This window comes from Carcharhinus amblyrhynchos, unplaced genomic scaffold, assembly GCF_965287045.1.
Source record: "Carcharhinus amblyrhynchos unplaced genomic scaffold, sCarAmb.v2.hapA chromosome_573, whole genome shotgun sequence".
In the NCBI taxonomy this organism is placed as follows: domain Eukaryota; kingdom Metazoa; phylum Chordata; class Chondrichthyes; order Carcharhiniformes; family Carcharhinidae; genus Carcharhinus; species Carcharhinus amblyrhynchos.
The window spans coordinates 26984-39906 of NW_027650313.1; the positions used below are offsets into that span (position 1 = coordinate 26984).

General features: G+C 59.4%; 1 protein-coding gene across 12 annotated transcripts in view; it reads right to left on the reverse strand.

The window, feature by feature from the left end:
• Window positions 1-2144: 2144 nt before the first annotated feature.
• The window catches only part of LOC145339620 (uncharacterized), an 83289-nt gene continuing 72510 nt past the window's right edge, over window positions 2145-12923 (reverse strand). For 11 of the 12 annotated variants that reach the window (XM_080184123.1, XM_080184124.1, XM_080184129.1 and 8 more), the window contains 6 exons: window positions 12243-12341; window positions 10859-10972; window positions 9393-9494; window positions 8464-8574; window positions 6921-7001; window positions 2145-3106 (listed from right to left, as the gene is read on the reverse strand). In XM_080184123.1, the coding sequence (XP_080040249.1) occupies window positions 2636-3106; window positions 6921-7001; window positions 8464-8574; window positions 9393-9494; window positions 10859-10972; window positions 12243-12341 (978 nt within the window). In that variant the 3' untranslated portion in view covers window positions 2145-2635. The remainder of the gene's footprint in view (window positions 3107-6920; window positions 7002-8463; window positions 8575-9392; window positions 9495-10858; window positions 10973-12242; window positions 12342-12923) is intronic. The other variant, XM_080184128.1, reaches the window with a different exon arrangement.

Below are 12923 nucleotides of genomic sequence, written 5' to 3' on the forward strand. Positions count from 1 at the left end.
CGCCGCACTGTGGGAGGGTCAGTGCTGAGGGAGCGCCGCACTGTGGGAGGGTCAGTGCTGAGGGAGCGCCGCACTGTGGGAGGGTCAGTGCTGAGGGAGCGCCGCACTGTGGGAGGGTCAGTGCTGAGGGAGCGCCGCACTGTGGGAGGGTCAGTGCTGAGGGAGCGCCGCACTGTGGGAAGGTCGGTGCTGAGGGAGCGCCGCACTGTGGGAGGGTCGGTGCTGAGGGAGCGCCGCACTGTGGGAGGGTCGGTGCTGAGGGAGCGCCGCACTGTGGGAGGGTCGGTGCTGAGGGAGCGCCGCACTGTGGGAGGGTCGGTGCTGAGGGAGCACCGCACTGTGGTAGGGTCAGTGCTGAGGGAGAACCACACTGTGGGAGGGTCAGTGCTGAGGGAGCGCCACACTGTCAGAGGGTCAGCACTGAAGAGATGCTACACTGTCAGAGGGTCAGTGCAGGGGAAGCACCGCATTGTTGGAGGATCAGCGCTGAGGGAGCGCTACACTGTTGGAGGGTCAGTACTCAGGGGGCGGTGCATTCTCAGAGCGTCAGTGCGGAGGGAGCACTGCACTTTCGGAGGGTCAGTGCTGAGGGAGCGCTGCACTGTCGGAGGGTCAGCGCGCGATTGGAGGGTTGGTGCTGAGGGAGCGCCTTACTGTTGTAGAGTCAATGCTGAGGGAGTGCTGCACTGTCAGAGTGTCAGTGCAGAGGGAATGCATCACTCTTGGAGGGTCAGTGCCAAGGGAGCGTCCCACTGTTGGAGGGTCAGCACTCAGGGGTTGGCGCAGTGTCAGAGGGTCAGCGAAGAGGGAGCATCGCACTGTTGGAGGGTCAGTGCTGAGGGAGCACCGCACTGTTGAGGGTCAGTGCGCAGGGAGCGCCGCACTATCGGAGGGTCAGCGCTCAGGAGGTGGCGCACTGTCAGAGGGTCAGCGCAGAGGGAGTACTGCACTGTCGGAGGGTCAGGGCTGAGGGAGTGCTGCACTGTCGGAGGGTCAGGGCTGAGGGAGCACTGCTCTGTCGGAGGGTTGGGCTGAGGGAGCGCAGCACTATTGGAGGGGTGGACTGAGGGAGCGCAGCACTGTTGGAGGGTGAGTGCTGAGGGAGTGCCTCACTGTCGAAGAGTCAGGGCTGAGGGAGCGCTGCACTGTGGGAGGGTCAGTGCTGAGGGAGCGCCGCACTGTGGGAGGGTCAGTGCTGAGGGAGCGCCGCACTGTGGGAGGGTCAGGGCTGAGGGAGCGCTGCACTATTGGAGGGTCAGTGCTGAGGGAGCGCCGCACTGTGGGAGGGTCAGTGCTGAGGGAGCGCCGCACTGTGGGAGGGTCAGGGCTGAGGGAGCGCTGCACTATTGGAGGGTCAGTGCTGAGGGAGCGCCACACTGTTGGAGGTTCAGTGGGGGAGTGGCCCACAAGTGTCGGGTGGGGAATGGGACAGCCACTGTGCCTCGTTGCCTGTTATACAACTGCTCCAACCCAAATCAGTGTGTGCAGGAGGGTGTGTGTTTGTGTGAATGTGCGTGCATGTGAGGGTATGTGAGAGAGCATGTTCCTGCTCCAAATGTCTGCACCAATATCCTCTCTCTCCGGTGGAATTTGGGAAAATAGGAAATTTCCATGTAGAAATGTCCCATCAATTCATCGTTTGCAAGAACGAGAAGCGTGATGGCAAAATCCTGATCTCAAAGAAAGAAATCAGCCTCTTTCGAAAGGAACTGCTCTCCACACAGGGGGGGAAGTGGCATTTGGGAACCGACACACGTGTGTCACAACCACAACAAGGAGATGGTGCTGGGGTGGGGACTGAAAGGGCAGCACGGAGGGGTGCCTAGGGGAGGGGCACAGGAGAGCCCGGGCGGGCACAGGGGGCACCTAGGGGACATAGGGGAGCCCAAGGGGGAGCCGAGGGAAGGGGAGCATGGGGAAGCCCGAGGGGAGGCAGCGCGGTGGGGAGCCAAGGGGAGAGACAGAGGGGAGCCCAACGGGGGTGGACGGGGATGGCAGGGGGGAGCCGAGGGAGGGGAAGCAGCACGGTGGGGAGCCCAACAGTGGGGGGTGGCATGGGGGAGCCAACACGGTGGGGAGCCAAGGGGAAGGGGGCACTGGGGGGGTGGGCACTCGGAGGTGGAGGAGTTGGGGGGGGGGGGGGCACTGAGGTGGGGGGTTGATGGGTACTGGGGAAGGGTGGGGGGAAGCTGTTTGGCTGGAAATTGGAGGCTCCAATATTAACCTCACACGACCTTCCCCAACTATGCAGACACCAAGGGAACAAGGAGGTGGGAGGCCAGGAGTGGGGGTGGGGAGGAAGCAAGACAAGAGTTAGACTGATTAGTCCCCTTGTTTGGAGGGCACTGGCGGTGGGTGGGGTTTGGGAATAAGGGAGGGATGGGGTGCCAACAGACAGCGCTGATCTAAGAGGCGGTGCGTTCCAGTAATCCAGTGTTTCGATCGTTAACTCTCTCTGTCTATCTCTCTATCTCTCTCTCTCTCATGTGCGAGTTGTGATTTAGTGTCATCTGTGGGAACCGCCCCCCCCACCTCTGAGCCCCATTCGCCCCTTCCCACCTCCACCCCACCCCTCCACAGGGCGCGAGAGACAGAGATAGAGAGTTGGCGGCGAGCGAGGTCAGAGTTCGGAGCCTCACAGCGTGAGTGCACACTGGAAGCAGCGGTCCTTGTCCACCAGCACCTCGCAGTAGGAGGAGCGCTCGCAGGGTAGGAGAGCTGCCACGGCTGCAGGCGGGGGTTTGGAGTTGCGGAGCTGTGGGTAGCCGGCGCACACTCGGTAGGTCTCCAGGTCGCTGATCAGGTCCACCACGTCGTCCACCGTGGTCAGCTGGGCCGGGTGGCTGCGGTAGAGCCGGTGGCCCAATGGCACGGGCAGCCCACGCACCAGCACGTGGAAGAAGAAGCCAGGCCGGATCTGGACCACTGCGTCGGACACCGGGGACTTGCGGGAGAGCTGGATCAGCTGCACATCGGGCCCCAGAGAGGAGCAGACCACCCAGGAGGCGGGCAGCGGCATAACCATCAGCTCCTGCATGAAGTTCCGCAGCAGTGGCTCCAAGGTCATCATCATATAGGGAGATCCCAGGCTGAAGATCTGGGTGATCTGTAACAGAGAGAGAGAGAGAGTGTGAGAGCGCGGGTGGCACGGGCATCAGGAGGGACAGCAGGATGGGAGGGGATGGAGAGGGGGCGGAGGGGGGAAGCACGGGTGGAGGAACGGACGAGCGGATGGAGAGATGGACAGAGACATTGTGTGTGTGACTGGTTGCACAAGACAATTAGCGGACAGGAAGCAGTGTGAGAGACAGTGCAAGCGTGAAGTGAATGTGCGACAGGGCATGCCTGTTCTCACGAGAGTCAATGTTTGGCTGCCCACAATAAACTGTGTCTGCGTGACAGCGCGCAGGCGCACAACTGAAAGAGTGTGCACTTGATGCAAGGATACGGAGCATGAATGACTGCGTGTGTGAAAGTATGCACACTCGGCAACGTGTGCAAGAGGGCTGCGAGCTGGAGGGAGCGCAGGGCCGGGCGGGGGCGGCACGGCCAAGCGAGGGACTGCAGCCGAATGAGTGACCGTACGGCCGAGTGAGTGACTGCCCTGTCGGGTGAGTGATTGTACGGCCGAGTGAGTGACCGTACGGCCAAGTGAGTGACTGCCCTGTCGGGTGAGTGATTGTACGGCCGAGTGAGTGACCGTACGGCCAAGTGAGTGACTGCCCAGCCGGGCGAGTGACCGTACGGCCGAGTGAGTGACCATACGGCCGAGTGAGTGACCGTACGGCCGAGTGAGTGACCGCCCGGCCGGCTGAGTGACCGTACGGCCGAGTGAGTGACCATACGGCCGAGTGAGTGACCATATGGCCGAGTGAGTGACTGCCCTGTCGGGTGAGTGATTGTACGGCCGAGTGAGTGACCGTACGGCCAAGTGAGTGACTGCCCTGTCGGGTGAGTGATTGTACGGCCGAGTGAGTGACCGTACGGCCGAGTGAGTGACTGCCCAGCCGGGCGAGTGACCGTACGGCCGAGTGAGTGACCATACGGCCGAGTGAGTGACCGTACGGCCGAGTGAGTGACCGCCCGGCCGGCTGAGTGACCGTACGGCCGAGTGAGTGACCATACGGCCGAGTGAGTGACCATATGGCCGAGTGAGTGACTGCCCGGCCAGCTGAGTGACCATACGGCCGAGTGAGTGACCATACGGCCGAGTGAGTGACCATACGGCCGAGTGAGTGACCGCCCGGCCGGCTGAGTGACCGTACGGCCGAGTGAGTGTACATACGGCCGAGTGAGTGACCATACGGCCGAGTGAGTGACTGCCCGGCCAGCTGAGTGACCGTACGGCCGAGTGAGTGACCGTACGGCCGAGCGAGTGACTGCCCGTACGGCCAAGCGAGTGACTGCCCGTACGGCCGAGCGAGTGACTGCCCGGCCGGCTGAGTGACCGTACGGCCGAGTGACCGTACGGCCGAGTGAGTGACCGTACGGCCGAGTGAGTGACCGTACGGCTGAGTGACTGCCCGGCCGGCTGAGTGACCGTACGGCCGAGTGAGTGACTGCCCATACGGCCGAGTGAGTGACTGCCCGGCCGGCTGAGTGACCGTACGGCCGAGTGAGTGACTGCCCGTACGGCCGAGTGAGTGACTGCCCGGCCGGCTGAGTGACCGTACGGCCGAGTGAGTGACCGCCCACATGTGCTTGAAAAAGACAGAAGATTGGTAAATTAACAATGCAGACGCCCTTGGGAGTTGGAGGAAACAGATCACTGACTCATTCAGTTTCTAAAGCAAATTAAACAGGGGGAGAAATAGGTTTCGGGTTACTGGAGTGGAAGACAAAAGGCTGAAAGAGAGACTGCCTGTCTGAGGATTCCTCTTCACGTTCGAGATGTCAGAAGCGCTGTGTTACTGACTGTATATCTGCTGATGTTAATCCAGCTCCCTCACACTGTCACTCAGTAACCCCTCTCCCCCAGCACCCTGTGTAACTGACGGTATCTCCACTGATGTTAATCCAGCTCCCTCACACTGTCACTCAGTAACCCCTCTCCCCCCAGCACCCTGTGTTACTGACTGTCTCTCTACTGATGTTAATCCAGCTCCCTCACACTGTCACTCAGTAACCCCTCTCCCCCCAGCACCCTGTGTTACTGACTGTATCTCTACTGACGTTAATCCAGCTCCCTCACACTGTCACTCAGTAACCCCTCTCTCCCAGCACCCTGTGTTACTGACTGTATCTCTACTGATGTTAATCCAGCTCCCTCACACTGTCTCTCAGTAACCCCTCTGCCCCCCAGCACCCTGTGTTACTGACTGTCTCTCTACTGATGTTAATCCAGCTCCGTCACACTGTCACTCAGTAACCCCTCTCCCCCCAGCACCCTGTGTTACTGACTGTATCTCTACTGACGTTAATCCAGCTCCCTCACACTGTCTCTCAGTAACCCCTCTCCCTGAGCACCCTGTGTTACTGACTGTATCTCTACTGATGTTAATCCAGCTCCCTCACATTGTCACTCAGTAACCCCTCTCCCCCCACCCCCAGCAGACGGAGACGGAGACGGGGGGGGGGGATGGCGTGAGAGAGATGGAGACGGGGGGAGAGAGACGGAGACGGGGGGAGAGAGACGGAGACGGGGGGAGAGAGACGGAGACGGGGGGAGAGAAAGAGACAGAGAGAAAGAGATGGGGACGGGAAGAGAGAGTGCACGCACACCAGATGGAGTGAGAAATAAAGAGAAACAGAAGGAGAGTGAACCAAAATTAGAGAGAATTATGGAGACAATGAGTGGCCAAGTTAAGCTAACAAAGGGAGAGGGGAGTGGGGGCAGTGAACCTTGGCACTTTGTCTGGCCCCCGAGCTGCTGGATTTCTTCCTTGTGTTCCTCCTGGCCTCTGCTGCACCCCCTGCCCTAGCCTGCCCCAGTGACCCCCTGCCCCAGTGACCCCCTGCCCTAGCCTGCCCCAGCGACCCCCTGCCCTAGCCTGCCCCAGCGACCCCCTGCCCCAGTGACCCCCTGCCCTAGCCTGCCCCAGCGACCCCCTGCCCTAGCCTGCCCCAGCGACCCCCTGCCCTAGCCTGCCCCAGCGACCCCCTGCCCCAGTGACCCCCTGCCCTAGCCTGCCCCAGTGACCCCCTGCCCTAGCCTGCCCCAGTGACCCCCTGCCCTAGCCTGCCCCAGTGACCCCCTGCCCTAGCCTGCCCCAGCGACCCCCTGCCCTAGCCTGCCCCAGTGACCCCCTGCCCTAGCCTGCCCCAGTGACCCCCTGCCCTAGCCTGCCCCAGTGACCCCCTGCCCTAGCCTGCCCCAGTGACCCCCTGCCCTAGCCTGCCCCAGCGACCCCCTGCCCTAGCCTGCCCCAGCGACCCCCTGCCCTAGCCTGCCCCAGCGACCCCCTGCCCTAGCCTGCCCCAGCGACCCCCTGCCCTAGCCTGCCCCAGCGACCCCCTGCCCTAGCCTGCCCCAGCGACCCCCTGCCCCAGCGACCCCCTGCCCTAGCCTGCCCCAGCGACCCCCTGCCCTAGCCTGCCCCAGCGACCCCCTGCCCTAGCCTGCCCCAGCGACCCCCTGCCCTAGCCTGCCCCAGCGAACCCCTGCCCTAGCCTGCCCCAGTGACCCCCTGCCCCAGCAACCCCCTGCCCTAGCCTGCCCCAGTGACCCCCTGCCCTAGCCTGCCCCAGCAACCCCCTGCCCTAGCCTGCCCCAGCGACCCCCTGCCCCAGTGACCCCCTGCCCTAGCCTGCCCCAGCGACCCCCAGCCCTAGCCTGCCCCAGCGACCCAACCTTGCCACACTGATCAGGGAGCGGGAACCCCTTCTACGCTGGCACACCGAGTCTGGTACGGGTGCTGCGTGGAGTGAACCCACCCCCCTCAACACCGACAGTATCACCACCATCACCAGTGGAGACTCACCACTGGCAAACTGCTGTCATTCCTGGCATCATTCTGACTCTCTTCCAGGCTGTGCGACGGAACTGACTGACCTGCTTCAGTCTTCGGGGCGGGGGGGTGGGGGCAGGAAACGGGGGAATTCGGAAGAGTTGGAAAGAAATTTTAAAAAAAACATGACAAGTCGTGAGTATCTCCTCCCAGCCCCCAGCTCTGCAGCACCGTCAAGAGGCTGGAATTACCACATGACGCCTTTACATGGGAACTTCCTAGTGTGAATGTGAGCACCAGCAATTGCAGAGACAAGTGGTAGGATTTTGGATTCTGAAGTTTGGTGGGGGTGGGGTGGGGTGTTACGCCTGCATTGAGTGCGCACCATGCTCCAACTATGACCCCGCCCCGAACGGGCAGCATAGTGGCACAGTGGTTAACGCTGCTGCCTCACAACGCCTGGGACCTGGGTTCAATTCTCAGCTTGGGTAACATCTGTATGGAGTTTGCACATTCTCCCCATGTCCGCATGGGTTTCCTCCAGGTGCTCCGGTTTCCTCCCACAGTACAACAGACGTCCTGGTTAGGGTGCATTGACCATGCTAAATTCTCCCTCAGTGTACCCCAACAGTGTGGCGATTGGGGCATTTTCACAGTAACTTCACTGCAGTGTTAATGTAAACCTTCTAAAACTTTTAGAACTTTAGGAACACTGATATCTAATGCTGATGTTAGTTAACACTGGTGACTAAACTGGAACTCTTGACATCATTCCCTATCAAACTACAGCTGCCCCTTACACAAAGGGAGAACAACACCCACCTTCTGGCCATACCCTCCAACTCGACTATTCCGGGGTTGATGTAGCTCACCCCAACCTTCCTCTCTTGATGCTCCACCTGCTTTTCTGTCTGACCCATTCTCTGCCCACCCGACCCGCGCCCTCTGCCTGTCCGTCCCACATTCTCTGTCTGCCTGTCCCACACTCTGTCCGCCTCTGACTGACCTGCCTCTCTGTCTGCCCCTATCTGACCGCCCCCCTCTGTCTGTCTGACCCGTACTCTGCCCGGCTCTCTGCCTGTCTGACCCACACTCTGCTTGCCTCTGTCTGTCTGACCCACACTCTGCCCGTCTCTGTCTGACCCACACTCTGCCCGCCTCTGTGTCTGACCTGCACTCTGCCTCGCTTGGGCTCACACCCACCATCTGTCTGCCTTGCCCACCCTCAGCCCACCTGCCATGCCCACCCACATTCTGCCCATCTGTCTCATCCAGCCACACTCCGCTCCTCTGCCTCGTTCAGATTCTGGCCCTCTGCCTCGCCCATCCTCTGCCTGTCTTGCTCATTCTCTGAGTCTCCCTCTGTTTTAAGATGCTCCTTAAAAACTGACCCCTTCACCGAGCTTCGGGTCGCCTGTTCTGAATATCTCCTCGTGTGCGCTGGGCTTACTTTCTGTCTGATTGTCGCTCCTGTGATGCGCCTCGGGGAGTTTTAGAGGTTAACGGTACATTATCAATGTAAATTGCCCCGAGGGTCACACACAAAGCAAAGACTGGAGTGAGGAGCCTGGCTTACCGCCGCAGGAGTGGATCGTCCGTATCCCGGGCTCTGTTCCGGAGTGGCTCCTCTTGTGAGCCGGGAATTGGATGGAACTCCAGAAGCTCGGACCTCTGGTTCCGCTGGCCTCTGGCAGGACAAAGGAGAGGTTAATATTCCCTCAGCTGTGCCGTAGCTAAAGGGTGAGATACCTGTCCAAGATACCCAGTGTGCAGCCTGTCTTGCTCCATCCCTTGCATCTCTGAATCAGGAGGGTATGAGTTCAGTCCTGCCCCACAGAGTAAAGACACAGATCCCAGAATCCAGGCTTGACATTCCACCCCAACACTGTGGGAGGGTCAGTGCTGAGCGAGCGCCGCGCTGCGGGAGGGTCGGTGCCGAGGGAGCGCCGCGCTGCGGGAGGGTCGGTGCCGAGGGAGCGCTGCGGGAGGGTCGGTGCCAAGGGAGCGCCGCGCTGCGGGAGGGTCGGTGCCGAGGGAGCGCTGCGGGAGGGTCGGTGCCAAGGGAGCGCCGCGCTGCGGGAGGGTCGGTGCCGAGGGAGCGCCGCGCTGTGGGAGGGTCAGTGCTGAGGGAGCGCTGCACTGTGGGAGGGTCAGTGCTGCGTGAGCGCCGCGCTGCGGGAGGGTCGGTGCCGAGGGAGCGCCGCGCTGCGGGAGGGTCGGTGCCGAGGGAGTGCCGCACTGTGCGAGGTGGAGTGGCAGGGTGGGGGTGGGGGGTGCAAACAGGGTGCGGAGAGAGAGAACTACTAATTCAATCAACAACTAAAAGAGATGACGTGGGTCATGATCCCCTGACTGTCGATGGGATCTTGTTGTGCACAATCTGGCTGCACTCCCTTCAACAGATTTTGTCCACTGGCTGCGACGGGCTTCGGGACTCCCTGCAGGGAGCCGGAGGGATCCTCTCTTTCCAGGAAGACCGAGCGTTCCCCGTTTCGAACCTCTTACCTTGGGTGAGACTGATGGCCGGTTAGTGCTTCCCGTCTCCACGCTGGCTTCTTGGATCATGGGAGGGACAATCCGAGTGGACAAGTCCTGCAAACTGGTTTCCTAGAAGTAAAACAAAGAACGTTTTGGGTGTATTCACCTCATTCAGTGGCTCAAGCACTCAGACAGTCCCGTTCACTGTTTGTGCTCAGTGCCAATGCCGAGCTGGGCCGTTGATTGGGTCTCCATCCGACGCAGACCCTCCTATCACCTTCCTGCCCAGTGCTCATCTCTAAGGGGGGGGGGGGGGAGGGGTGAGTGAGAGTAAACAGGGCAAAGGAGGCGGAGGAGTTTACACATCCAGAGGTTGCCCTCCATCCCTCCACCCCAGGCTCTCCTCTCAGCCGATTAACCCACAACATCACACAGGGGCAACGGCAGGTTTGAGAATTGCGGCGGCACAGCAAGATCCCACAGACAGCCAACCACAGCTCCTATCTCCGTCACTGGACGGATAAGAGTGGGGTCGGCAGTGGTTTGGGGTGGGGGGAGGAGCAGGAGACATGGGACCTCAGTTCAATGCCTCATCTGAGCCACACCTCTCTCTCCCAATGCTCGAGAGGCCTACTTCTGCTCCTGTTTCGTACGAGAGTGAAGCTATCTGCTTCGGACAGAGGAACGGGATAGCAGAGTATCATTTAAGTGGTGACAGATTGGGAAATGGTGACGTTCAAAGGGACCTGGTGTTCATAGCACACCAGTCACAGAAAGCAAGTACGTAGGTATGGCAAGGGGTTAGGATGGCTAATGGTACATGGGCCTTCATTGCGAGAGGACTCGAGCACAGGAGCAGGGCTGTACAAGGCCTTGGTGAGACCACAGCGGCATACTGTCTGCTGTTCACATCTCCTTACCCAAGAAAGGATAACTTACCACACAGAGTGCGGCCAAGTTTCACCTGTGATGGTGGGATTGTTGCATGAGGAGAGATCGGGTCGACCAGGCCTGTATTCACTGGGATTTATTCCTGGAACGGCAGGATTGTCATACGGGGGGGGAGACTGGGTCGAACAGGACTGGAATTTAGAAGGGATCTAATTGAAACGTATAAAATTCGGACAGGGCTGTACAGACTGGATGCAGAGGGGATTGTTCCTCTGGCTGGAAGAAGAAGGGTCTAGGATGGGGACACAGTCTCAGGATATAGGGAGGCCAGTTAGGCCCACTGAGCTGAGGAGAAATGCCTTCACTGCAAGGCTGTTGAACCAGCAGACTGCTCTGCCGCAAAAGGCAGGACAAATCATTGAATATACGTAAGAGTAAAATAGATTGCTTGTCACTAAAGGTACCTGGGGGGTTTGAGGAGAAGACAGGAGGATGGCATTGAGATAGAGGATTAGCCATGTTCACACCGAATGGCAAAACAGGCTTGAAGGGTCAAACTGTCTGTTCCTGAACCAATTTACTATGTTCCTTAGAATTTGTACCTCTGAGGGGTGTGGTGCAGCCTTTTTGCTGGAGTGCCGCTCTCTGCTGTCCCTTTGTTTGATCAAAGGAGAAGGCGATCGATGAGATGTAGATTCAGATTCACCGACTGACCTCTGAAATACGAGGAAGAACATGTTTTACAATGAAGAAATCTAATGTTAAGCCCAAATTAATGCCACTGCCCCACTCCCTCCCCATAGCCCTGTATCAATCCCAAACTAATCCCACTGTCCCGTTCTCGCCCCATAGCCCTGTACCAATCCCAAGCTAATTCCACTGCGCCACTCTCTCCCCATAGCCCTCTATCAATCTCAAACTAATCCCACTGCCCCGATCTCTCCCCGTAGTCCTGTATCAATCCCCAAACTAACCCCACTGCCCCGCTCTTTCCCCATAGCCCTCTACCAATCCCAAATTAATGCCACTGCCCTGCTCTCTCCCCATAGCCCTGTATCAATCCCAAACTAATCCAACTGCCCTGCTCTCTCCCCACAGCTCTGTATCAATCCCCAAACTAACCCCACTGCCCCGCTCTTTCCCCAGTGCCCTGTATCAATCCCCAAACTAATCCCATTGCCCCATCTCACATAGCCCTGTATTAATCCCAAACTGATTCCACTGCCCTGCTCTCTCCCCAAAACCCTTTATCAATCCCCAAAATAATCCTACTGCCTCTCTCCTGTAACCCTGTATCAATCCCCAAACTAATCCCACTGCCCTGATCTCTCCCTATAGTCCTGTATCAATCCCCAAACTAAACCCACTGCCCCATAGCCCTGTATCAATCCCCAAACTAATCCCACTGCCCCGTCTCACATAGCCCTGTATCAATCCCAAACTGATTCCACTGCCCTGCTCTCTCCCCAAAACCCTTTATCAATCCCCAAAATAATCCTACCGCCTCTCTCCTGTAACCCTGTATCAATCCCCAAACTAATCCCACTGCCCCGATCTCTCCCTATAGTCCTGTATCAATCCCCAAACTAAACCCACTGCCCCGCTCTTTCCCCATAGCCCTGTATCAATCCCCAACTAATCTCACTGCCCCGCTCTCTCCCCATAGCCGTGTATCAATCCCCAAACTAATCCCACTGCCCCGCTCCCTCCCCATAGTCCTGTATCAATCCCCACACTAATCCCACTGCCCCGATCTCTCCCTATAGTCCTGTATCTATCCCCAAACTAAACCCACTGCTCCGCTCTTTCCCCATAGCCCTGTATCAATCCCAAACTAATCTCACTGCCCCGCTCTCTTCTGTAGCCCTGTATCAATCCCCAAACTAATCCCACTGCCCTGCTCTCTCCCCATAGCCCTGTATCAATCCCAAATTAATCCCATGGTTAACCACCAAAGCAGCGGGATTTGCAAGGCTCAGTAATTACCGCACTCGGGATGCGTTCTGGATCGTTCTGTGGCGTGTCCTGCTTCAGCACGGGGGGAGCAGTGTGGCTCTGAACAGCTGTAGCTTCCAGCGGCTGCCTCTGAGGAGAGAGAACACAGATGGTCGGGGAAATGAGTAACACGGGTTAACATCCCCTGGGCAGTGACACTGTTCCTGTGCATCGATGCATCGATTACCGGGACCGGGGACACCAGGCAGAGGCGCTGGCGTTGCCTACTGATGACCACCATGACTGCCAGGATCCTGGGGCTGCTTTCTTCCCAGAGCTGCAGCCAATCAGCCTTGATGAACGGAGACCACAGGTTCAAGCCACAGAGCCCAGGATTTACAGTCCAAACCCACCCCCACCTGACCAACAGTGCCGAGGGAGCGCCGCACTGTGGGAGGGTCAGTGCTGAAGGAGCACCGCACTGTGGGAGGGTCAGTGCTGAGGGAGCGCCGCACTGTGGGAGGGGCGGCGCTGAGGGGGCGCCGCACTGTGGGAGGGGCGGCGCTGAGGGGGCGCCGCACTGTGGGAGGGTCAGTGCTGAGGGAGCGCCGCGCTGTGGGAGGGGCGGCGCTGAGGGAGCGCCGCACTGTGGGAGGGTCAGTGCTGAGGGAGCGCCGCACTGTGGGAGGGTCAGTGCTGAGGGAGCGCCGCGCTGTGGGAGGGTCAGTGCTG